The sequence below is a fragment of the Microtus oregoni genome, unplaced genomic scaffold (assembly GCF_018167655.1).
Source record: "Microtus oregoni isolate MIOR12 unplaced genomic scaffold, Mior012 000001F_ref0000356, whole genome shotgun sequence".
Taxonomy (NCBI): domain Eukaryota; kingdom Metazoa; phylum Chordata; class Mammalia; order Rodentia; family Cricetidae; genus Microtus; species Microtus oregoni.
In genome coordinates, this window is record NW_024543060.1 from 17,684,424 (window position 1) to 17,709,991 (window position 25,568).

General features: G+C 42.3%; 1 protein-coding gene across 2 annotated transcripts in view; it reads left to right on the top strand.

The window, feature by feature from the left end:
* Positions 1 to 294: 294 nt before the first annotated feature.
* Vwa8 (von Willebrand factor A domain containing 8) overlaps positions 295 to 25,568 on the top strand; it is a 322,040-nt gene continuing 296,766 nt past the window's right edge. The window contains exons 1-2 of one of the 2 annotated variants that reach the window (XM_041665254.1): positions 295 to 600; positions 14,687 to 14,764. In XM_041665254.1, the coding sequence (XP_041521188.1) occupies positions 438 to 600; positions 14,687 to 14,764 (241 nt within the window). In that variant the 5' untranslated portion in view covers positions 295 to 437. The remainder of the gene's footprint in view (positions 601 to 14,686; positions 14,765 to 25,568) is intronic. The other variant, XM_041665244.1, reaches the window with a different exon arrangement.

Below are 25,568 nucleotides of genomic sequence, written 5' to 3' on the forward strand. Positions count from 1 at the left end.
TGGAAACCCTGGGAAGATGAAAACGAATTCAAATAGGTGAAATTCCATAATCTGCCGTGTATTTTCTCAATTCCGAAAAAGATCAGAAGCAGCGTTCAGGGAAAGCCCACAGTGCGTCCTAACACACTGGGCTCACAGCCAAGAAAGAAGCACTGCAAGCGCTGAACGCTGGGTGCTAAGGGCCTTTGGCATCTCCCCAGCTCGGGATCGTCCGTGGGGTGACCACGCCTGGGGTGGTGCATGGGGCTGGCATCCCTCCAGCCCTCCGCCCCGGGCCGGCCCCACACCGCGGAGCCCGGTGCGCCGGGGGAAGGAGTTTCCAGCGGACCCGCCTCCCAGCCGCTTCCTGTTCTGCTCGCCGCACCGCCTCCTGCAGTGTCCCGGGACGGCGCCGGGCCCCGTAGTCCCCGGAGGTGCCCCGTGGTGCCACCTGCACCATGCAGTCCCGCCTCCTCCTCCTCGGGGTCCCGGGAGGCCTCGGCGATGTGGCCTCGCGGCGCGTGCGACTGCTCCTGCGGCAGGTGGTGCGGGGCAGGCCCGGTGGGGACCGGCAGCGACTGGAGGTCAGACTGATGCACGCCGCCGGGGTGACAGACTCAGGTAACTGGGCCCGCCGCCTTTGCTGCTGCTGCTGCTTTCGTTGCCTCCCCTCGCTGCCGCGTGCTGTGGGGCAAAGCGCTGGCGCCCCCTGGGCTCCACACTGAAACCTGAGGGGTCTGGACTAAGGTCTCTGATCAGTCTAGGAACAACTGCTTTCCTCTTTTCCCACGGGAGGTTTTGCTGCAAGAATCCTTACTTAGACTGGAGGGGCACTCAGGTTAATGCAGTAGCTTTTGGGAGCCGTTAAAACCCTCACTTGACCTTGATCTTTGACTCCCAGGGGTTCGGTAGCCGGTTTTGGGACTTGAGCCAAGTAGGGCTTGAGATGGCATAGACACCTATACATTCTTGCTGGAGAACCTATATCCATGGACTTGCCCAAGTTTAACAGGAGACACGGTTTCAGGAGTTCTTCAATCTGAAAGTCATAGGTTTAGTTAAAATTCTTGAATACAGGTGGAGTGAATGAGCCCCAGGAAGAACATTAAGTGCCTCGTTGACGATTGCACAGTGAAACTGCCATTCAAAAACTTGCCTTGCCTCGAAACATAGTTTCTAGGTCATTTGTTTTCCATTCTCTTACTCACTTTTCACACATGTGACAAAATACAAAAAAAATCCCCCCAAAACAAAAACAAACAAAACCAAAAATCAAAACAAAACACCCCAATAACTTAAAACAAGGAAAGATTTCTTTTGGCTCACAGTTTCTGATGTTTCAGTGTTTGCTTGCTGCCTCCAGGGCTATGGCCTGTGTGGAGGCAGGAAATCATGGTGGCAGGTGGGCTTAGCAAAAGCGAAGCTGCTCTCCTAGCGAGGCAGAGAGGCCTCAGCGATAAGACCTATTTTTCAAAAACAGGTTCCAATTTGTCTAACTAGGCCTCTACTCTTTGTTTGTATCCTTTCCAAATTATGTCACCTCATCAATTTTGAGTCCATCAATGTATTGATTTGTTGAGTAGATCAGACCCCCAGTCTCCCAGGGACTGGATCCACCAGTTTGTGCCTCCATGAGGTTTTACTCTATGTCCAAATGATAATGTGCTCCTCTGTCCTAAAAGGCAGAGGTCAAGGGTGGAAATGTGACCTAATCCGACAGGTTTTGGAGTTGGGTAGTTTTGAATGGAATCCATTTTTGTTCTCTCTAGCTTTTAGAGCCATGAGGAAGCAGATACAGCATTTCATTGAAAAGAAGTTTTATAAAACGTGAAAGTTATTCTTGTACTGAACACTATACTACCTGTTGGGTGTGAAAACATTACAAACACATGAGTATGGACTTGAGAATTCTGTTAGAATAAGTAGTAGGGGTGGTTGTAAATGTCCTCAGCTTTTGTGTCTTATCCCATGAAGCGCAAGTGTGGTTTCACATGTGAGGCGTGAGCATACTCTGGGCAGCATTCCAACTTCTTAGACTCAGTGGTTGGCTCTGGCAGGCCAGGCCATAGCAAGTGCATTGCACTAACATGACTTTTCTCGCTCTAACAAAGATTGTAACACTGGAGCTATGAAAACTGGGCAAACGAAGTTGAGTTACCCAGAGATCTGGGCACAAGTAAGAGCCCTTATGCCGAAATAAAAGGCAAACTCCTGGCCATTCAGTTGCCTAAGGTTAAGGCTTAAAGGTTAGAGTGGCACATTTGGAACCAGAGGTCATATACAGACAAGCCTCATAACATAGAGAACAGCATGCTGAGATGGATTAGTGTTGATGCTGGGAAGATTCTCAGCTGTACTCCACCATGTGACCAGACTCACTGTATCTCTTCTGCTTGTAAATTGTCTTTGCTTCCTAGCAGTGTGAAAAAAAAGAACCACAAAGTACATGAAAAACAGAATCGAGTCATGCACTTTTCTTCTCCTTACTGCATGCCTGTTTGTCTTGTCTGTATGTTCTTTTGGTTCTTGTCAACACGCTGTACCTAACAAGCAAGCGTTCAGTGGCTTACTAGGTTAAAGTTCATGGAGTGTTTTTGTAACAGGTTGCAATTGCTTTGCTGGCTTTCAAAACAGTATGTCTACTAAGCCTGATAAGAAGAAAAAGGAGAAGGACATTTATGTTAAAAAGTAAAAAGATGCTGCATAAGTTGGGGTATGCCTTTACTCCCAGCACTCCTGAGGTTTGTGAGTTCAAGGACAGGATGGTCTATATCACAGTTCCTGCACAACCCTACACAGAGACATCCTGTCTCAAAAAAAGTCCAAACCAAACCAAAACCCCCCAAAAAGAAAAAAAAAAACAACAAAACCAGTCCACAAGCTCTCAAGCCTATTGCTTTTCTTTTTATCCTTTTCTGTTTGAAGGTACGAAACCTAACTTGTAAATTCTTTATTGCTTTATGCTTTAATTACTGGTAACGATAATTCTTGGTTTTAAAGACAAATTGTCAGCCAGCAAGGAGGCTATCTGCTTCACCAAGTAGTGGACACAGATCATGGTGACACCATCACAGATGGAGCCAGCAGGCATGTAGGACTGGAGGTTGCGAAGTGATGAGCTTGGAAACAACTCTATAAATCCTGCCATTCCTGCTGGCCTTTCTGACTGTTCCGTAGCTTTCACTGCTCCTTTCTTGTACGATGTCTATGTACAGAGTAGATTTGTTTATAGAAACGCTAAAATGTTTCAGCACACATTTTTCACTTAGAAAACTGAAAAATGCAGACAAACTGCAAAACAGTCCTTCCATCACATTAATAATCATCACCTTTTTGGTATTGATTCTGTCAGATTGTATTTATCTAATTGTATGGGTAATTATTTGTATACATAGGTATTTGTACAGATTGGATTTTTTTGTAATTTATTATAATATCCATGACTGAGAACATTTACGTAACGTTGCCCTGTATGATCACTTACATTAGATATTAAGTTCAGATATTTACCTCGATGATTATTTTACCAGTTTCTCATTCTTGGACATATAAAGTGTCTGTTTCAAATATTTTTATATAAAACGGTGAAAATGATACTCATGCCTTTACATGTTTTCTGACTTGAAGATTGTGTCCTTGGGCCATAGTAGAAATGGTCCTGTGACTGAGAATGGTGGCGATGGTTTAGTCTTAACTCTGTATCTGCCAGGTATTTATCTATGCCTTGTAGAGCTCATTGTCCTTTGACTGTAACGGGGTAGTTATAGTCTATATGGAACAGGATCTTCTGGTTCCAGTGTGAATTCAATTGTCTGACAGTAGGATCTAGAATAGTTGTAACCTTATAAATCATTAGGAAGAGTCATAGTAGGAACACCCAGACTTAAGATGGACATTGTTGATACATTCAAATTTTTGTTTTGTTTTTCGAGACAGGGTTTTTTTGTATAGTAGACTTGGCTGTCCTGGAACTTTCTCTCTACACCAAGCTGGTCTTGAGCTCACAGAGATTCTCCTGTCCCTGCCTCCCGAGTACTGGGATTAAAGGTGTGCACCACCACTGCCCGGTGATACATTTAGATGTTGTTGTTATTTTTTTACATCTGCTCTAAGGTTTGTATACTTCTTAAAAAATGATGTGAAATGGGGATATAGCTCAGTGATAGAATGCTTGCCTAGCCTGGGCAAGGCTCTTCAGTCAGTCTCTAGTACAAAACAGCAAAACACAAAACTGATGTCACTAAAGCATTGGTTTGTAGCCTGTGTGATTCCCCTTACTCTGGGGACTTTGACAATACCTGAGATGAACCCAGGGAGGGGATGCTATTGGCATCAGTGGGCCCAGCTGCTCCTGCTACAAGCACAGAAAAACATCTCAAAATAAGAAATCATCCCGTCCAAAACGTCAGCTGTATTGCTGGTGAGAACCCTGAACTGAGCCAACCTGTCCATGCAGCTGTTAAAATAAAAAAAATAAGTTTAATAGAATTAGCAATGCAAAGCGGAAGAGACTCAGAGAGATGCTGCCGATGTGGGCAAGCAGCTTCCAGACCACAGAAGTGAGGTGTGGAAACAGCTTGATCAAGGCACAGCATGTGCTTTATCTGAGCCAGCTCTGATTGACAGCTGGTGACTGGGCCTAACTAAGCTACTGTGATTGGCTCAGACTCCCTGTTACAAAAGCCAAGTTGGATGGGTTTTCATTAATGTAGGCCTCAAAGTACAAAGGTAGCCTCAGTCCAAGTTGACGTTAGCATTACAGTCACATCCTGAGGAAGGCTACGGAACTGGGTGCCAAGTGTGGTGAAAGTTAGCGTGCTCATCAGTGGAATCCATGTCTCTACGACATCACATGCACATTTGAGAATGTCTGAAATATTGTGTATACAGCAGTTTTGAACTTGGTGAAGATCTTGAAAAATCTGGACAGAATAGCCAGTTTTTTCCAGGGCTTAGCAAACAATTAAAATTATCAGCTGTAGCAACATTTTATTTATTTAGGTTTGAGGCAAGGACTCTCCATATAGTCCTCAATGTCCTAGCCCCCCTGTGTAGATCAGGGTGGCCTTGAACTCACAGAGAACCTTCTACCTCTGCCTTCTGAGTGCTGTGTAGCAACATTTTCAGGAAGCATGTGAGTTTAAACACGCACACATATGCACATGCACACTAAATGTAAGAGTTAAAAAGTGAACTTACCAAAGCTGGGCGTAGTGATATATGCCTTTGGGAGGCAGAGGCAGATGGATAGCTGAATTCAAGGTCAGCCTGGGTTACATAGTGAGTTCCAGGACAGCCAGGAATATGTAGAGAGCCTCTATCTCAAATAACAACAAACAACAGCAACAACAAAAAGGAAATTACTAGTTTAAAATAAAACTGACAGCTATTTGTTGTAAAATTCTGTATTGATTAAACATTGAAGAAAAGAATAAAAGGTTTGTGGAATTGGCTTGTCTTAATAGGCCAGAGCCACGGAGGATAGAACTGGTGAAATTCTAAAGAGAAAAAAATGTGACAGATCAAGATTTGCCTTTAATATTTAATGTAAAGGAAAAAGAAAAGGGTGCCTGAAAGATCAGGGAATCTTTTGCCTTAATTTTGCTTTGAAATCCACTTGTTGATGAACATTTGTGAGTGGTTGTCTTATTTTTATTGGGATGTTTGTTCTCAGAATGTCCTTAGGGGTAAAGTGAGCTCTCTTCCTCCCTCAGCATCTCTTATCTGTAAAATGGCATTGTGATGCTTGCTGGGCCCACCTTTGCCTTACTGGAATGACAGTGTCAATCAACAGCCATTTGGTTTTTAGGGGAAACAATGTACACGGAAGAGCCTGTTACCTGGTTGGATTCAAGGGGGTGCCCCATTTCTTCTGGCCAGATTGGATAGCTGTGGTTCAGATGCCATCTTCAAGGCTGTATGCTCCCTGCCTTACCCTTGGTCCCTGTACCTCACAGTTCCCAGTCACTCGACCCAGTCTGCTATCTTAATTTCAGTGTCTGGCAGGATTTCTTCACGAGGAAATTGCGCTAGGCTTACCAGCCCCTTAGAACTGCACTCTTTTATCTTAACGTTTGTTTGTTTTGAGACAAGGTCTCACTGTGTAGCCTTGCCTGGCCTGGAATTCATGGGCATCTGCCTTCTGGGCCCTGGAATTAAAGGTGTGCACCACCATGACAGACCTGTACCGTTCTTGAATTTCAAGAAATAACATCTTTTCCTGCCACCATGACAAAATTTCCAAGCTCCCTATGGCAAGTCTTCAGGCACCTGCTCAACTTTGAAATAGTCACTGTGACCTGAGGGTGGGGTATTCTGACTATTCTGTGCAGGATGCCATCTCTAGGATGTAGTGTGAAGGTCAGGGTTAGGGTCTCAGTTGGAGGCTGGAATTTTGATGTCAGGGAGTGGGTAAAGAATCCAGTATATTTAAAATCACGTGACCAAAATTTATCAAATAACATTATCAGTTCTATTCTTGATGGCTCCCTCCTTATTTAGTATATTTTACCAGAATTTGGGGACAAACAAAAACTATTAATTTCAATATACGTTTGCTAATACATTTTTTTAAATATTGAGAGTATACTTTAGTTTATGACATGTTTAAATACATTTTGTCAAACTCTTCACTGTTAACAAAGGCATCTGTACTGTCAAACCAAGCATTCAAGTTTGCCTTTCTGACAGGAAAAACAGTTTCACCTTTTAGTTAAATTGAGTACAATATAGTTTAATGAATGAAAATTTCAAAAACTGTTGCGAAATAAGTTTGGGACATCTGTGAACTGGTTTTCTAAAACCAGTAAAGCAAAAAATAAGAAAATTTTGTGGTTACATTTGTAACCATTGTCTTTATATATGCCATGCATTCATTACATTGATAACATATTTCATAATAAATGATTTTGTAGCTTTAATCTTTTTAAATTGATAAAAAGAATACAGTATTAAGGTTAGAGTTTCATGAATCAAGGGCTATGGTACAGACATGATGTTCTTTTAAATGTGTATAAAGCTGTATTGATTGGGCTTGGGGAATAATTAAATAAAAATCACTTATAAGAATTGGAAATAAATTTGTTAATTTTTAAAGCTTCATGCTCATACTTTTGATGTATTTGATGAAGCAGAAATCTACTTGATGCAGAGACTGATGTTCAACATTATCATAATAAAGGCATGGAAATAGTTTTATATGATGGGGAATGACCAATGTGGTTGCATACTTCATGATGTTATTCAAGAATAAGATTTTGCCTATCTAGTTGAAAGGTACACATTTCTTCTGAAACATGTAAGTTCTTTCTGATATTCAGCCAGACTGTTGTGAAGAGTTTTATAGTACTCTACTAGGAATTAATGATTACATTAAATGAATAAGCATCAATTATCAATTATATGAAATATTTCAGTTGTTCAGCAGTGCCCTTAAAATGTATCTTTTTGTGTGTGTGTGTGTGTGTGTGTGTGTGTGTTTGTGAGACCCATGTGCACAGTGTAGGGGAATGTGGTACAGTAGTGGTATTGGGATATCCTGATTTATCGGGAAGCCAGGATATACTTAGAGCCACAATAGCACAGCTCTGGAGGCTGGAGCTGCAATAGGACAACTCAGCCCTGGAGGAAAGGTGTCCTGACTATCGGGAAGCTGGGGTGCTGTGGGATGGTCTCCCCGCAGGATATAGGGATCCTGCTCTTCTGGAGAGCTGCTACAACTGGGTTCTGCTCTGTTCCCTTATGGGAGCGTCCTAGCAGAGAGCTATCTGCTTCTTCTCTGGCCCAAGATGTTTCTTTTACTAACCCTGTGCTAGGGGAAGACCCCTGCAAAAATGTAGCCATCTCCTCCTGTTCAGGAGAAAAGTTCTTTCTTTTCCTCCACTGGCCTTGCTCAGCCCCCTTAAGGAGAGTCCCAGCAAGGTTCTGTTCTGTTCCGCCTTGCTGAGGCCCCCTAGGGAGCATCTCAGCAAGGTTTTTCAGCTCAGTCCCCCAAGGGACATCCCAGCCAGATTCTTCTGCTCTTGCCTGTCACCCAAGACTTTTGAGAAAGACATTAATTTGGGATGGAGGAGTCCAAGAGAGTGGCTGCCTCTGCCACTTAAAGGCAGCTCTTAACTGAAGGGGTAGAGAAGCTTATATAGGGCTTCTTAGGGGCAGCGTTTTTTTCCCCAGGGGGACGGGATTGGTTAAGTTTTCCCTGCTCTGGGATTGGTCAGTTTAGCTGGTCAGGGGCAGAGATGACTCCAGCCTCATGGCCAAACTGTGTTTCTTTCACTGGTCCTTTTTAGCTTTTTGACTCTAATCTTAGGACCAGGGCGTATTTCTTTCACTGGCTCCGATTCTAGGGACAAAGTGTGTTTCTCTGACACTAGTTTCAGAGCCAGGGCACCTGTCTTTAGTCCTGGGTTCAGGGATAAAGGTGTTTCCCCCCCTGCCCAGGTCTCAAATACAGGGTGTATTTCTTTCTCTGACTCTGGGTTCAGAGTCAGGGTGCTCAGTGATTGGTCAGTTTCCTGCTCCAGTTGTCCCTTTTACCCCACCACACGGAGGTCAGGCCAGTTTTTAGGAGCTGGTTTTCTCCTTCCTCCATGTGGGTTCAGGGCTTTGCTGAGATCTTCAGGCTTGGAGGCAAGCTCCCCCTCCCCTATGCCATCTTGCTGGCTATCAACAGTGAATTTTTTAAAAAAGCGGTAGCATATTTTCAAGATAAGAATTGAGACAAGCTGAGGGTTATCTTATCTTCAAGTGTGTTCAAAAGCTGTGTTTGAAGTTTTCTATTCTTTGCCGTCTGACATTTCCCATCTTGGCTTATTGATAAGACTCATGTCCCTACTCTATAATATGCTTTATTTGACACAAGCTGGCACTGACCAAAATAGCTCTGAAGCAAGTCTTTGCTTTTAGTACAAACATTTAATATCTCAAGACAATTTTATTTACTTTGACTTGAATAGTGTTATAATGTTTAAAGGATGCTGTTTTTGACCATACACATAGATGTCCCTTTAGTTGGTGCCCTGACACGATGTACTGTAGTAAAAAATAAAAAGGGGCTATTCTGAACACTTGGAAGTGGAAGACTGCAAATGGATTCCGAAAGACCGCTGTGCTCCAAGCCCTTGGAAAGGGCTTGTATCACTTCATCCCAAGACTTTGTCAAATAAGAAAAACAATAAGTACTTATTATTAACTTTTAATAATAACGAATTAAAATTAATGAATGAATTATAATTTACGTGTATGGATGTTTTGCCTATATATATGTATGTGTACCACTTGTGTGCCTAGTGCCCATGGAGGTCAGAAGTGGGCATTAAATACTCCAGAACTGGAGTTTCAGACAATTGTGGGTTGCCCAATGGGTGCCGGGAATGGAACCCATGTCCTCTGGAAGAGCAGCAAGTGCCAGACATCTCTCTAGCCTTCCCAATCAGTAATTATAATACAACATGAGAAATACTTGCAGAAAAGAATGTGATAATATGTTCTTGAGGGGAGAGGAGATTGTGTCAGAGAGAAAGATTGGGTGGAGGAGGTGAAGCCAGGAGCAGTTTCCTAAATGGAGAGTGTGCATTAGAGGTGTAAAAAGCAGCAGGCTGAGGCACAGGTCAGTCACCAGAGCCAGAGTGCCAGGGAAGAGCTGCCTGGAGATGGGTGCACAGGCAGAGTATAGATTCCAGTTTTTCCCAGGTTGAAGTAAAGGTGTCTATAGACAGTGGATAAATGTGCGACAATCCACTGGCAGCTGTGCCGCTTGGGGGAGTGATGAGCCAAATAGACATTTATGAGCTGTGTTAAGGGCAGAACAAATGGTGTTTTGTGAGGCCCACCACTCAGCTCCCAAATAAATCAAACACAGGGAGGCTTATTATTATTATTATTATTTTTATGAATGCCTGGTCTTAGCTTGGCTTTTTTCTTGCTGGCTTTTCTTAAATTATCCCGATTACCTTTTGCCTCTGGACTTTTATGTTTCTTACTTCTGTGTATCTTACTCTGTGACTGCCTGGGGGGACTTGTCCCTGATGTTTTCTTTTCCTTGTTCTCTTGCTCTTTCATCTTCTCAGATGTCTCCTATTTATACTCTCTGCCTGCTAGCCTCACCTATCCTTGCTCCTGCCTCACTACCTGCCATTCATTTCTGTATTGGGACCATCAGATGTGTTAGACAGCCACAGCACCACAGCTTTACAGAGTTAAACAGATGCAGCCTTTTTTTAAGTTAAACAGAGTTACAGAGTTAAACAGATGCAGTGACTTTTTTTAAGTCACACACCTGAAAATAATATTCCCCAACATTTCTCCCTTTTTTCTCTCTGAAACAAAAATGAAAATTTTTAACTTGAACATAGTAAGACTGTACACAATAAGAACAATTATCAATGGCTCAGCGGTTAAGAGCACTGACTGCTCTTCCAGAGGACCCGGGTTCGATTCCCAGCACCCACATGGCAGCTCACAACTGTCTGAAAATGCAGTTCCATGAGATCTGACACCTTCACACCAACGAACATAATAAAGTTAAATAAATAAATAAATAAAAAAAAAGAACAATTATCAAGTAAAGATTGCATTCACAATGTACTGAATTCCATATAATTTGTGTCTGGTAAGTTTAAAGAAAACACTATATAATCTATCCTATCTTAGTAAATTCAAAATTTTATAACTAACTTACTTGCTATCATATCTAAGAAAAACTGTAACTGTCTAGTCTTCAACCCCATCAAAGACACCAGAAGTATATCATATTATTTAAGTAAACAAAAAGTACATTGCAAAGTACTTATAAACACTCTAGAAATGACAGAAACGTCTGACTGCTTGGACTGTCACCCAGCATTCCTTTGCAGTGTTGGGGCATCCATAGTGTATTGGTCTGGGTTTGAAGGCTCCTAAGTCTAGCACTCTAGCCAAAGATGGACAAGCTCATGGTTCTTCAGGCAGAAATGATGAAATGCCTGGTTCACGTCCATGTCATGCCGCCTCCTCTGTGTCTGCAGGAGACATGGTTAGTTGATCATTGCCTCATTTCTCAATGAAAACAGTTTCCATTGTGGGTTCTTCCTTTGTCTTTTTAAAGAGCCTCTAGCTTGATGGTTAAATGTTTGGGGGATCTTCCATTTACTCTTTTTGTCATTGATTTCTAGTTTAATTTCATTATGGTCAAGAAACATCCTTCAGGATTTTAATCCTTTGAAATTTACTGAGGTTTGTGTTATGCCAAGCCATAAAATATTTTGGCCTAACATTACAGGCACATTAAAAATATGTACCATGCTGTTATTTGCCTTTAGGTTAAGTGGTCTGAGTAGGTTCAGGGTCTCTGTCCTCAGCTCTACCCCTTGTCTTGGCGCCATATATCCCCTGCTTCTTTCTTCACTTACGGAGATGAGCATATTAAATTATCTGGGCATATTTTGGGTTTATTTCTACTCTCAGTTCTTTTGAGATTATTATTTTTTAGTAGATAGTCCCCAGATCCCTCCTTGTCAGTCACTCCTGTAGGTTTGCTGTGTTCTTCCACAGAGGGTGATCTAGGTACCTGATGTGCTCGTTCTCTCTGGATCCCCTCCCGGTGAAACGGAACATAAGGGGTCAGCACAAGTCAGCCTGAGTACAGGCTTGTGCTAGAATGCTGGGGTTAGGGTGTGATAGCAGACCAGAAAGCTCTGGAGCAAGTTTGCTTTTCTCCAGAAAGTTTTAGCTGTAAAAAGGGAAGGACAATTTGAAAGTATGTTTATGCAGGATTTTGCTCATGGTGTGTGTAACTAATGATTATGTCCTTTTAGTGCCTCATTTTGGATGATCCAGTATTCTGTTTGCTCCTCCCTAGCACTCTGACAAATGGCTCTGCCTGGGGAAAGGGTTTCACTCAGTAGGAAAATTTAGTGCAAAAGCCGGAAAATGGTTCTGCATGTTCAGTGTGCTGGTAACTATGTGTCAAGTCGGCACAAACCAGAGTCATCTGGGAAGAGGGAACCTTGGTTGGAAAAATGACCCCCCCCCCAGTCCAGCTTGTTGGAAACCTGTGGTGTATTTTCTTGATTGATGATGGGTTTGAGAGGGCCCAGATCTCTGTGTTACCACCTCTGTCCTTGTGGTGCTAGATGCTATAAGAAAGCAGACTGAACAAGTCATGAGGAGCAAGCTAGTAAGCAGCATCACTCCACAGCCTCTACATCAGCTCCAGCCTTCAGGTTCCAGCTCTGTTTGAGTTCCTGTCCTGATTTCTTTTAATGATGGACTAAGATGTGGAAGTGTGAGCCAAATAAACCCTTTCCTCTCCAAACTGCTTTTGGTTATGGTGTTTTAACTACAACAATAACACCCCCACTAGCACCTTCACTAGACACTAATCCTAAGTGTCTTCTGGATGATTGTGGCTGGAATTGAAGGAGTGCAAACAGTTGGAGAAGAGACCCGAGAGGAAATGCAGGAGTCGGATTAGAAACATCCTTTCTAGGCCATTACAAAGCCCAGAGGATTAACCAGTAGCTATCATGACGTGTCTCTGATTATATTTGGTTGTTGTAGCAGCTCTGTTGAAGCTAAATTGTGGAAAACCAGACCTGAAGCAGTAGATATGTAGGGGGTATGAGAGAAGGCTGCTTGGGACTGTCATGGGTTGGTGTAACTGGAGGATTCTTTCCCACCCACCAGTTTCCGAATAGCCACTCTGAGACTTAATATTAGTTACAAACTGTTTGGCCTATTAGCTCAGGCTTATTATTTACTAGTTCTTACAGCTTAAATTAACCCATTTCTATTTTCTATATTTTACCATAAGACTCATGGCTTGTTACCTCTTGTTTCTCTGGTGGCTGCTGGCATCTCTCAAACTTCACCTTCTTTTTCTCTGTATCTTTGTTTGATTTTACACCTGACTATATTCTGTCCTGCCATAGACCAAAGCAGCTTCTTTATTAACCATTGCTAATAACACATATTCATAGCATATAGAAGGGCGTCCCGCATTCAGGTTGCATTGTAAGAGGGAAAAGACTGATTTCAAGTTGCCGTTAGTAAACTGGGGAGTAATTTTTAGTGCAAAGATCAGATGTTAAGTTCTAAATATTGAAAACTTTCTTACTTTTTAAAAAATCATAGTAAAGGTGATTATAGATGCAACTCCATTGGTAGAGCACTTGCCAACATTCATAAAGCCTTTGCTTCTTCCTTAAACACTGCATAAACTGGATGAGGTGGTGTGTGTTGTAATTTTAGAATTTTGGGTGCATAGCCAGATGGAGGCTAGCCTGGCCTACTTGAGACCCCATCTTAAACAACAACAACAACTACAAAACCCAGCCCCAAATACAAACAAATAACCTCCCCCAACAACAACACATCCCAATAAAGAGATTATAGCCTATCTATTCCTTGGTTTATTTTTTACTTCTATTAGTATCTTTTTCTGCTGAAAAATATGTGTCTGGGCTATTGTAACAACCATAAATTATGGTAATGTAAATTTCAATTCTTACTACAAAGGAATAAGAGGAAGTTTATTCTGGAGTTACATATGAGTGATTGTGGACCAGGAACACAGATTCACGTTCTAATGTAGTAATAGTTTCATGAAACTTTTTTTTTATTGTAGTAGAACAAATAAAGTCATGAAATAGGACCTTTTTCAGACATTGGTGGAAATGTTAGGTGGGCACCAAGAAGTGTATGTGTGTGTGTTTGTGTGTGTGTGTGTGTGTGTGTGCATGTGCATGTGGGGGCATGTGGGTTCTGGTGAAGAAAGGTACTGAGACGATGCAGAGGGTGGGGCTGGTGGGAGAAAGGCACCAAGAAGTGCCAAGTGGAGAGAAAGAACCAAGAAGTAAAGAGAGCAGAGGTTGGTGGGTCAGAGTTTTGGGATATAAGCTGTTGAGTTCACCAGTTATGTAGTTTGTCCTACAATGTCAGTGTTCTTGGCGCTGACAGTGGAGTTTACTGGGACATGGAAACACGCTTTCCTTGGATCTGTAATCCTATATGCCTATAGAATGGGGATGCCTTGCTCCTATCAGTTTGGTACCAATTTTCTGTATTATTTTCGTACCACTGTGACCAAATTACTTGACATAGATATTTTAGAGGAAAAACATTTATTTGGCTTCGAGTTTCAGACAGCTCAGTCCATTATGGTGGGGAATGGATGGCACAGGGCACTTGTATTCACAGGGGCCTGAACCAGAGGAAGACAATGGCCAGAGATACCCTAAGGACTTAGCTTACACCCAGTGACTTGTTCTTCTCACCTAGGTTCCTCCAGAATCTCTTGAAACGGTGCCACCAGCTATGTGTTCAAGTCATGAGTCTGTGGGGAACATAGAGTCAGATCTTAAAAGTATCTATAGTAAGATCTGAACAGGGTCAGTGAGGTGGTTCCCTCTGACCTCCACATATACACACCCCCTAATATAAGTGAATAGATGCTAAAAAATTAAAACTTTAAAAAATGAATTTTTCTGTATAGTCATTGCCTATATTAGTATTGCTGTTAACATAAAAGATAAGTCTGGTTGATATACTTTAGTGTGAATTTTCTCAGTGCTCACTTCTTTCTGGTGTGGCTTACACTGTGGATGGCAATGTCAGGTGTGTGCCTGGTACGTTTGTGTAGTGTCCCCCCTTGGAGGTCCGAGGATTGTCATTGCAAGAGGATGGTGTACGTCACTTGTCTCCTGTAATGATTGTATTTCTTCTTTTTTAGGTGATACAGTTAATATTGGAGATGTGTCCTACAAGCTGAAAACACCCAAGAACCCAGAACTTGTCCCACAGAACTACAGTAAGAAATGTTACTTGTGAATTAGTACATTTTAAGCTTTTATTGTGGGCATTAAATAAATAATTAGAGCTGCTATAAAGCCAGTGTGCTGTTATCAGTTTCATGCAGTATAGTGCATAGTGCTTTTCTCGGTTTCTGTCATTTGTTTTGGAGTGGCTATGTCTTTCCAAGGCATCTCCTTTCCGCGATTATGGCTTCTGTCAGAAGTGTCCATGTTCATCACATACTGTGACGAGTTGGACATTAGATATAACAAAACACGTGTAGTGAAAATAAGTTTTTATTTGGTTAGTTTGGTCACTTGTGTGAACATCATGATCACTCTCATCACCTCTCAGTATCTTCTGTGTCTTTGCTTTCCCTGCACGGAAACCACTGTTCTCTTCTTTGCAATACTCAATCAGCTGCATCTATTCTCTAACTTTATGAAAATAGCGCCATTGTGTGTGTGTGTGTGTGTGTGTGATGTATGTATGCATGCATCTGCCTTCTTTCCACTAAGAAGATGAATTTGAGGTTCATCGATGTTGCTGAACCTATCCATTGTAAATTTTCTTTATTGAGATTTAATTCCTACACTGTGCACTATACAGTTCACATCTAAAGAAGATTTATTTTATGTGTATGTGTGTGCCTGAGTGTATGTATGTGCAGTGCATGTCAGCACGTGCCTGGAGAGGCCAGCAGGGTATCAGATCCCCTGGCTCTGAAATTAAAAGTGGTTGTGTGCCATGTGATGTCTGGGTTGGGGTCTGAATCTGGGTCTTCTTCAAGAGCAGCGATGCTCTTAACTGCTGATCTGTCTCTCCAGGCCTGAAGTCCACCCTCTTAGGATAACCGTCCAGTGCTTCCTAGTTGTCCTGAGCTGTGCAGTCGTCACCACCGCCTCACCTCAGAGCAGCTTCAGTACTCCTAAGGGAAAAGCGAGAAAGCATGAGCATCGATGGTCACTCCTTCCATGCCCTCCTTTCTCCTTTCCTCATCTCTAGCCTTGGGCAGTCACTGCTGCTGTATTATATGTTCCTCTGCAGTTGCCTGCCCTGGACGTGTCTTGGCAGTGGGGTCATATACCAAATGCTTTCTCTATCTGGCTTATTTTATTAGTGGGATGTTTTTAGAGTAGTTTGATGTTGTAGCATGCATTACTTCATTGCTCTTTATGACTGAATACTATCCCATTATATGAGTAGTTTACATTTATTTTACTTATTCACTAGTTGATGGGCATTTGGATGGGCATTGTTTCTAGTTGGGACTATCGCAAATAATATAGAAAATTTTATACAAAAATGGTTTTGTTATTGTTGCAAATAGACAGAGGAAAGGAGTTGCTTGGCCATATTGTAACCCTGTTTTAAGTTTTGAGTAATTACCAACATGATTTCCAAAGCAGTTTCACCATTTTACATGCCATTAGCAGTGTATCGTGATTCCTGTTCCTCCATGCCCTCATTAATACTTTTACTGTCTCCTTTGATTGGTGTTGTTTGAGATACTAGGAACTGAAGCCCAGGCTTCATGACTTCTGTATAAGCAGTATCCATTGACTGCACCCCTAGGCTTCTCGATTTAGTTAGAATTGCAGGCAGGGCGTGACTTTGAATTCACTGTGTTACTCAGCCAGCCTTTCATCTTTCTGTCTTAGTCCAATGTATCTCTGGGATTAGATGCCTGTATTGCCAGGCTCTGCCTTTTTAGCTGTAGCCATCCTCTTATGTGTGAACTGATAGCATAGGGTTTTGATCGGCATTTGTCAAATGACTTGCAATCACTCCATTGCTCAAAATAATTTCACTTTGTTACTCAAAAAACTTAAAGTATCGTTCTCATATCCTGGGAAATTAAGTTGAACTTTGGAAGGGTTAGTCCTTAGCACGTTTGCCTTCTTCTGCATCCATTCAGGATCTTTCTTTCCATCAGATGATTCTGTTAACTGCTCACATCTGCTTCTTAGCCTTTACTTACTGTAGCTTCCAAGTTCATAACGTCTGTTGGAAGTTTTAAGATAATTTCTGTCTAGTGACACTGTTTGACGCATTGATGTCATGCTGTCCTTTAATTCCCTCCTTGGTTTCTTTTCATGCTTAGAACATATTTATAGTAGCCAATTGCTTGTTGTCTTAGTTGTCTTCCTATTGCTGTGATTAACCATGACCAAAAGTAGCTTGGGGAAGAAGGGATTTCTCTTACAACTTCCAGGTCACAGTCAACCTGAGGGAAGTGAGAGGGCACGATTGCAAGGTAAGGAACCTAGAGGTCAGATGGAGCAGAGACCATGGGAGGAACGTCGCTCACCAGCTTGCTCAGCCTGCTTTCTTCTGCCACCCAGAACCACCTGCCCAGGGCACTGCCCACAGTGAACTGGCCTCCCCGCATCAACCATGTATCAAGAAAATGGCCCGCAGGTTTGCTTACAGGCCAACCTAATGGAGGCAGTTCTCAAAGTTCTGTCCTCCCAGATGAACATGTTTGTGTCTAGCTGACAAAAACTAGCCAGCAGACATGTCTGCTAAGTGTCTGTTTATCTGCCTGTTTCTGTCTACCACTGAGGACATTTCCAGCCCCCTTGGACAACTTTCATTAACTCTTTCTTTCTATGCACTTCTGAGCCGTACTTTCTCATTTCTTTGTTCTCGTAGCTTCTTTTGTTGAAAGTGCACATTTAAAGTAATGTGGCAGCTGCGGAAACCAGTCTTTTTGTAGGAATTGTTGTTGCTGCTACTTTAAAGTGACTTTGCTTAACTATCTCTCTACATTGTATTCTTTATCATCTTTGGTTATTAAGGTTTCCTTTTAGTTTAGTGATCACCAAATGAGCACACCACTTTCTTAAATGTCCTGAAGTAGCAATTCTCTTGATTTTTACTGAGGGGCTTTTGTTGTGACCATACCATATTAGAAACAGGTTGCAGCCTTTCTACAAAGTCAGAATTTATTAGTTAACAAAAAATTCACAAAGCTGCGTCAATCTCTTGGCATCACCCTAAGTACCACTGAGCTCACTTGATGATCGTGGTCATTGGCAACCATGCCTGTTTTACTTCACTATCAATTATATTAATTCCAAGATTACATATTTAATCTGATACAGTTGTGGGTGCGTGGGTGCGTGGGTGTACAGAATGACTAAGAAAGGGCTAAAGAGGCGGCAGAGTTCAAACTGCCTGACCTGAAAGCAGAGACCTAGAACTTGGACAGAGGCAAGGAAAATGTCTGGAGGGATCAGGTAAGAAATTTTCCAAACTGCAGGCACAAACTTGTTCAGAGAAGCCAAATGCAAGGACTGAGGGGGTAGGGGTGGGATGGGTCTATTCAGTACTAGGAGTGGGAGTTATGCCTGGTGTGATTGATAGGCACATGTGTTGGTGTTTCAGATATTGTTTACTTGTGTTCCTGATCTAACTTGGTAAGTCCATATTTTATTTATGTGAATGTTCGCCATCAGTCTGTGCCCTGGTGGAACTAGACAGATGGTGGTTGTTTACTCATACAGACAAGATGCTGAGTCACTCTCCCTCAACATTTGCTCTTAAAATCTAGCTAACTGTGTGCTGGTTAGGTTTTGCCAACTCAACACAAGCTAGAGTCTTCTGGGAAGAGGCAACCTCCATTAAGGAATTGCCTCCATCAGACTGACTATAAGCATGTCTGTGGACTTTTTTAAAAAAATTAATAAAAAAATTAATAACTGATGTGGGAGGGTCCAGCTCACTGTGTGTGATGGGCAGATGGTCCTGTGTTGTATAAGAAATCAGATTGAGCAAGCCATAGAAAGCAAGACAGTTAGTGGCATTCCTTTATGACTTCTGCGTAAGTTCCTGCCCTGACTTCCTTAGTGTTAGAGTGTGACATGATGTGCAGGCTATAGGTTGTTTGGTAATGTCGTTTGTCACAGTAACAGAAGACAGCAGGACACTGCTGTTCGAAAAGATGGAGCTACTCAAGGCTAGGCACAGCTGAAAGCTGCTACCTCCTAAAATAAGGAATGACTGAGGATAGCACAGGGCATGATCTCACAGCTCTGCTGGACACCAGGGCGTGCACCGCCCTGGGTGTGCCTCGTTCTCCTTGTGAACGTGCCTTCACCTTCTTTCTGCTTGTGCAGATCCTCAGGGTCAGCCAAAAACAGACAGAGATCTTCCTAGCATTCCTAGTATGCTTGGCCCTCTTGGTTCCTAAGCTTATTTACCATTTTTGATCATCCCCTTTTTAACTGTAATTGGTTTCTCTGCTGCAGGCAGCTGTAATGTTGAATAATTGTCGCTGCTTTTGGGGGGTGCACAGTACTGATTCTACACAATGAGCTCCGAGTAGGTTAACTAAGGACGGGTTCTGAGAATGAACGTTGGAGAACTGCCAGACCTGCCTGGGAGTAGTTCTCTGGGAGTGGGCTTCTGGGGATGCTCTGGTCTATTCTTTCCCCTCCAGTGACTGCTATATGTTTCCTGGTGTTCGCTGTGATGGTGGGTGCCTGGTTTACTTAGATACCTTGGAGTCTGGGTGGCTGGGATGGAATAATAAAAACATCACCAAACCTCCTACCCCTGGTCCTTCCATTTTCCTTGAATTGATGTCTATCAGCCGATTGAAAGCCTTTTGTTAATTTCTAGAGTTTTGGGAAAATTTATTTGGACAATTTTTGTCAGTATTCTCATTTGTTTCTTAAATGGAGAGATGGATGTTCAGAGGTCCTTTCCCTGTTGTTCTACTAATAGGAGATCACTAGAATTGATGTCTCACATTGTTTGCTTTTCCCGGAGGAGCAATGAGGTACATGGTATTTCCTTTTACTCACTGACCATTTTCATATCTCTGCTTACTAATGCTTGCTAAAGCCATTTTTCCCACTTGAGGGTATTGAGTTGTTTGCCTTTTTAAACTGATTTCTACAGGTTCTCATATATTATGACTACAGATCTTTTGAATTATGTGTGTGTGTTTATAACCATACTTTTTCTCAATCAATTTGCTTAGTCGTACTTTTCATTGTTCCCTTGGTTGGTCGGTATTTGATTGTATCAGGTTGTTTATCTTGACTTCTACTCCTTGTGATTGTGATGATATATATGTCTTTTTCTAAGAAATTTATGGTTCTGTTTTTATTTCATTTCAGTTTGGAAATTTGTTTGTCTTCTAGTCTCATTTTTGTTATGTTGCTCAGACTTTGAACTCTTAAGCTCAAGTGGAGATCATGCTACCTCAGTCTCCTGGCATCTGAGGCTGCAAGTGTGTCCTGCCACGCAGCTGGTATAAAGTCACTCAGGAGACCACCTTCATTATTCTTTAAATATCCTCAGACCCTAGAGCGCTGTTCTGCCCTTGACTTTCAATACTGGAGTGATGTGGGAGTGTCATATATCAATCTATTGATTTCATTGGATAAGTAATAAACAAACTGCTTGGGCTCATAGCTTAGAACATAGGTGGGTGGAGTAAACAGAACAGAATGCTGGGAGGAAGAGGAAGTGAGGTAAGACGCCTCAGACAGAGACGCCATGCTCCGCTCTCCTGGGCAGAGGCGATTCAGCTCCGACCCAGGATGGACGTAGGCTAGAATCTTCCCTGTAAGCACACCTAGCTGTGCTACATAGAATATTAGAAATGGGCTAGTCCAGGTGCGAGAGTTAGCCTAGAAGAGGCTAGATAGAAATGGGCCAAGCAGTGATTAAAAGAATACAGTGTCCGTGTAATTATTTCAGGGCATAAGCTAGCCAGGCGTCCGGGGTGCTGGGAACGCAGCCCCGCCGCTCTTATTACTACACTGGAGCATTGCACTTACATATTTTATCAGTCATTTTTTGAAAGATTGGGATTGTTATAGTTAATTAATTAATTTGTGTGTGTGTGTGTGTGTGTGTGTGTGTGTGTGTGCGCCAACAGCTATGTGGGCACTTACATGCTGCAGGACATCTGTAGAGTTAGAGAACAATTTGTAGGAGCTGGTTTCTCCTACTGTGTGGGTCCTAGGGATTAAACCCAGATTGCCAGGCTTGTGACAAGTGCCTTTGAATTCTTAACTGTGTGCTGAGTTTCAAGAGAAACTGTGATTTGTTTTAATAGATGGACTGTTTTGTTCTGGTTGTTAACTTGATGTGAAATGCTCTTGCAGCCCTCATCATCCCAACAGTGGGAGTCGAGAACATTTATTTTTAAGTTTTATTTAATGCTTATGTCTATGAGCATTATTGGAACAGACAGGTTTTCTATTCTAGGGTTAAGGCTAATGACATAAATTCTTCAACAAATTGTTATACATGTCTACAGAAAAGTTAAGAAAATAGAGCTGTAATACCTTCATGCCATGAGTACAAGATTAAGAAAAAAAGTAATTTTCTTTGACTTCCAGGTCTTTTTTTTTTATTATGAATGTAGTGCATTTTTCATAATAAATTTGGGAGTTGAGGAAGAATACTGTTTCTTAATAGAAACTAGGAAAACTTAGTTTCAGGTCTCAGGGAAATACTTGCTGCGGGTGAAGATTGCGCTTTAAACATTTGGCTGTGCTACTTTCAGCTGTGTGAATTCTATAGGGTGTGCAATTCCCAGGTCTGCTTGACTCTCTAGAGATGGCAGTTTCAGCCTTTTGGATCTAGTTAGGACACAGTGAGACAGTTGGATTGCAGGAGGTGACCGTGTAGACAGTGCCTGACATGTGATGTGATGTCCGATGACAGGTCTGTGGGCAGGCAGGTTCCTCTGTGGTTTGGAGGACTCGGGGTGGCCGTTTCCATGTCAGTCCTGTATCCACTGACAGCTCTTTCCGGAGTCTGATTCCTGGACCCTCACATTTGCTGCCTGTCAGTGGCACTGCAGAGTGTGAGGGTTAGGAAGGGTCATGATCTTAAGACACATTGAAAATACTCTTTTCTTCATTCAGTTCTCCTTAAAAAAAGGGAAATCTGGGCTGGGCATGTCGGCTGATGACAGTTAAGCTCCAAAGTGTAAGTATTCCTAAATACCAGATTCTCAAGAGTTACTAAAAACCCTCACCAACCCGGCATAGCAGCAGAACGCCCACCATAATATCTTCCTTAATGCTTCCAGATTTTACCATTTTCACAGGACCTATATGGGAGCATCTTTAAGAACCCTGTTTGTGTCATTTATAGCTTGCCCTTTGAAATGTACCTGAAGACTTTGTTCTGAAAGTAACTGGGCCTTTAGACGCTGTTTGCATCTGCTTGTGTTTCCTGTCGTTGTTCTCTGTGCTCAATATCCTCACCTGCCACCTTTTGCATATCAAGAAGGTGGTAGCATATGTTAGTGGTTTCTACTATTTTATCCATTTGTTAGATAAAGATGATTAGGTGTTGGACTTGGAAAGGGAGGTGTGAGTGGGTGAATTAAATCTTCTCAAGTGTCTACCCAGGTAAAATGCAACCGCTGTGTGATGATCAAACAGAAAAGTATATGTTTTTGTATACTTGTTGTATTCAGATACTGTGTTTTTGAGTTTTCTCTTGCTTTCCAAAGAATGGTTGCAAAATGGGGAAATTATAGTTCTTTAGTTTCATCATTACATAATCGATGAGAGATTATGGCTTTAGGTTCTGAAGGAATTTTGAAGCATTTTCTTTCCTTTTGGAGTTTTAAAAATAGATTCTTGGGGGAGATGCTTATTTGATCAAGTGCCTGCAATGCAAGCACGAGACCTACATAAAGCCAGATGTGGTCTGTAGCTCCACTACTGGAGAGGGCAGTGGGTGGAGGTAGGTGTGTCCCCTGAACTCGCTGACCAGTGGAGCCAACTGTCTTCAAAATGTAAGGTGTCCACAATAGAGTAAGACACCCAGCATCAACCTCCAGCCTCCACATGTACATATACGCACATGTACATACATGCACATGGACATTACACACAGGCACACACACACACTATTGATAAATAAAATACTTTGGAAATGGTGGGGGTTTTGGAAAGTTTGATTCCCCCCCCCTTTTTTTTTACCACTGTATTTATGTTTCAGTTTAGCTCATTTTAAGGATATTCTTTATATTTTGGATAGCTAATATTTACGATGAAGCATAGGATGGTGGGCTTTTTTGTAGAAGGGACTGTTGCCAGCTGTTATTCTCCCTTACTAGCTGGGGAAGTCAAACACAAGGAAGAGGTCAGAAGACAAAGACACGGGGGTGGGGGTAGGGGAAGCCCAGACTTTCTGATTTTAGTTTGATTTCCTGCTTATCTTCTCAAATTCCTCTGGGACTTCAAGGTACACTTGCTTTTCCTTGAATTAACCCTGCAATGGAAGGAAGCACGAGCAATTGGAAACTTCGTCTGGAGCTAAGTATGAATGATGCTGAAAAGAAGTGCTGACCTCGTGGCGTGACAGGGCCCTTTGTTTCTGTCCTTACCAGACTTTTAGAGCTCTGGGGAAGCAGCACAAGCAGGCAGGAGCAGAGGCACAGTGTGCACAGTGATAAAAGCCCTGCCACTGCCAGGTGACAGGGACCAGGACCCAGCATCCCTGGCAGACACAAGAACTTCTCACTGCAGAGTGGCTGTTAGGACTGTGCTTGCTGTCCTGCAGGCACTTGTTGACTTCTCACCTGAGCTGCTGCTGTCTTCTCAGTGTGGGGCACCGCGGGACATCTTTTAGTTCAGCCGCTGGCCCTGGGCCTGCACATCACACACACAGGGGTGGGCTTATTATCGAGGGCCTGTCAGCTCCTGCCTTTTCCATTATAACTTCCCTATGGCATCTTAGTCCTGTCTCTCACCTGTAAGTGTTGGAGTGGGTAATTGAAGGCTTTTTGCTGTTTTGTGTGAAAACTGAATCTCAAGGCTTAGATGAAGTCGGCAGTTTTTTTTTTTAAGATATTCTTTTATATTTTGTGCTTGAAGTTAAAATATTTTGTATCAAATTCAGAGCCTTTGAGGTAGTGCTCCCCAGGTAGCAAGGTTTAAGAGATAACTTTAAACCCACCTCAGAGGGACTCTGGATTCCTTGCATAATCTTGTTGCCACCTACAGACAATTATATTGAGGTCATTTAAGGTCACTGGACACACCAAGCTTTTATCTAAGCAATTAGGCCCCAAAGATTTCTGTAAGAATTACACACAATGTTGTGCTTTTTAAATGGATCACAGGATCAAAGACTTTTCTCCCCTTTAGTTTATAAATAATTCCAAGGTTTGAGAAATTCATCAAGTCATAAATGACAGAATAACATGGAGAAACGATGTGATTTTTGTGTCAATATAAATATTGTAGAACAATCATTGCAGCTATTTGTACAAAGGTTACACAAAGGAGAAGCATTACCCAAGCCTCTTTCTTAATAGAGGCAGAGGTTGAGGAAGTGTGAAAGAAGCAAGGCCTCCAGTGCTTACGACCTTTGTGCATCTGTTGTTTTTAATTCATTGACATTTTATACATGCATATAATACATTCTGGTCACACTCATCATCCCGTGCTCTCATATTCCTTTCCTTTCACTCTTAGCCCTGATATTCGCCGGAAAGAAAACCAGTTCCATTTTTATTAAATTAAAGCAAGATCTTATTAAAATTTTAAATACCAACAAAGATGGAATTTGGTTAGGACCACTACCTGGAAACTTTCCAGCTGAGTGACCTAGACACGTGACTTCTGTGGACAAAATCCAGAGGCCTACTGTACTTTCCCTTGAGACTTTGTTGTTGTTTTCCAAGAACCACAACTCTCAGAATCCCAGGATGTTACCTGGTCTTTGGGCAGGTGGGGCTTACAGGTTAACTTCAGGTCTAAAACTCACCAAGCCCCACCTCCTACCAACAAGCTCCGCCCATCAAGACTTTTTGTTTTGCGAATCACTGAGTTTAATCAGGCCATCCTCATGGGTTGGGGTGTGGCGCTATCCTCCCCCTCCTTTCCCCGGAGGATACACCACTGCATACAAGGACTCTGTCTCTCCATCAGTTCTCGGTTGCCATTAACTTTCTGGGAAGAGACTGTGAGATACTCCACGATGACTGAGTGTTGAAAAGTCCAGTCTTGCTAAGGCCTTGGATGATAACCACGGTTATTGTGAGTTAATGAATCCATTGACCATGTCATGAGAGAAGACCATTTCATGTTCTTTCTCCCCATTGTCATACTCTTCCGTTCTTTCTCACTCCCCCATGATGGCCCTTGAGCCTTGGAAAGGGAGATTACATGTGTGCCATCTGGGACTGAGCACTCAGTGGTCACTAGTCCTAACACCTTGACTGTACATGAGTGTCTATTAATCACTATTTGCCATACAAAGAAGCTTCTGTGATTAAGGCTGATGGTGTGTCCTTTACTTTTTTTTAAAAAATAACTCATTTTTATTTTATGTGCCTTGTCATTTTGCCTGCATGTATTTATGTGTGAGGGTATCAGATCTTGGAGTTACAGACAGTTGTGAGCTGTCATATGGGTGCTGGGAACTGAACCCAGGTCCACTGAAAGAACAGCCAGTGCTCTTAACCACAGAGCCATCTCTCCAGCCCATGTGCTTTACTTTTAATATTGCCTGGTTGCAACTCTTCTTACATAAGAATTTATGAATTACCTTTAAGATTTTCATTTAGAGATTATTTTATCTTTGTGACAGTCTCACTATGTAGCCATGACTGGCCTGGTACTTGCTATATAATAGATCAGGCTGCTCTTGAATTCAGAGTTGATGTGGGATTCCCTTCTGTATGCTGTGAATATCATTGGTCAATAAAGAACTGCTTTTGGCCTATAGCAGAGCTATAGGGGAACAGAGCTATGTGGGGAAAACAGCTGAATACTGGGAGAAAGGAGGCAGAGTAAAGGAGGAGGCACAGAGCTGCCGCCAGAGACAGA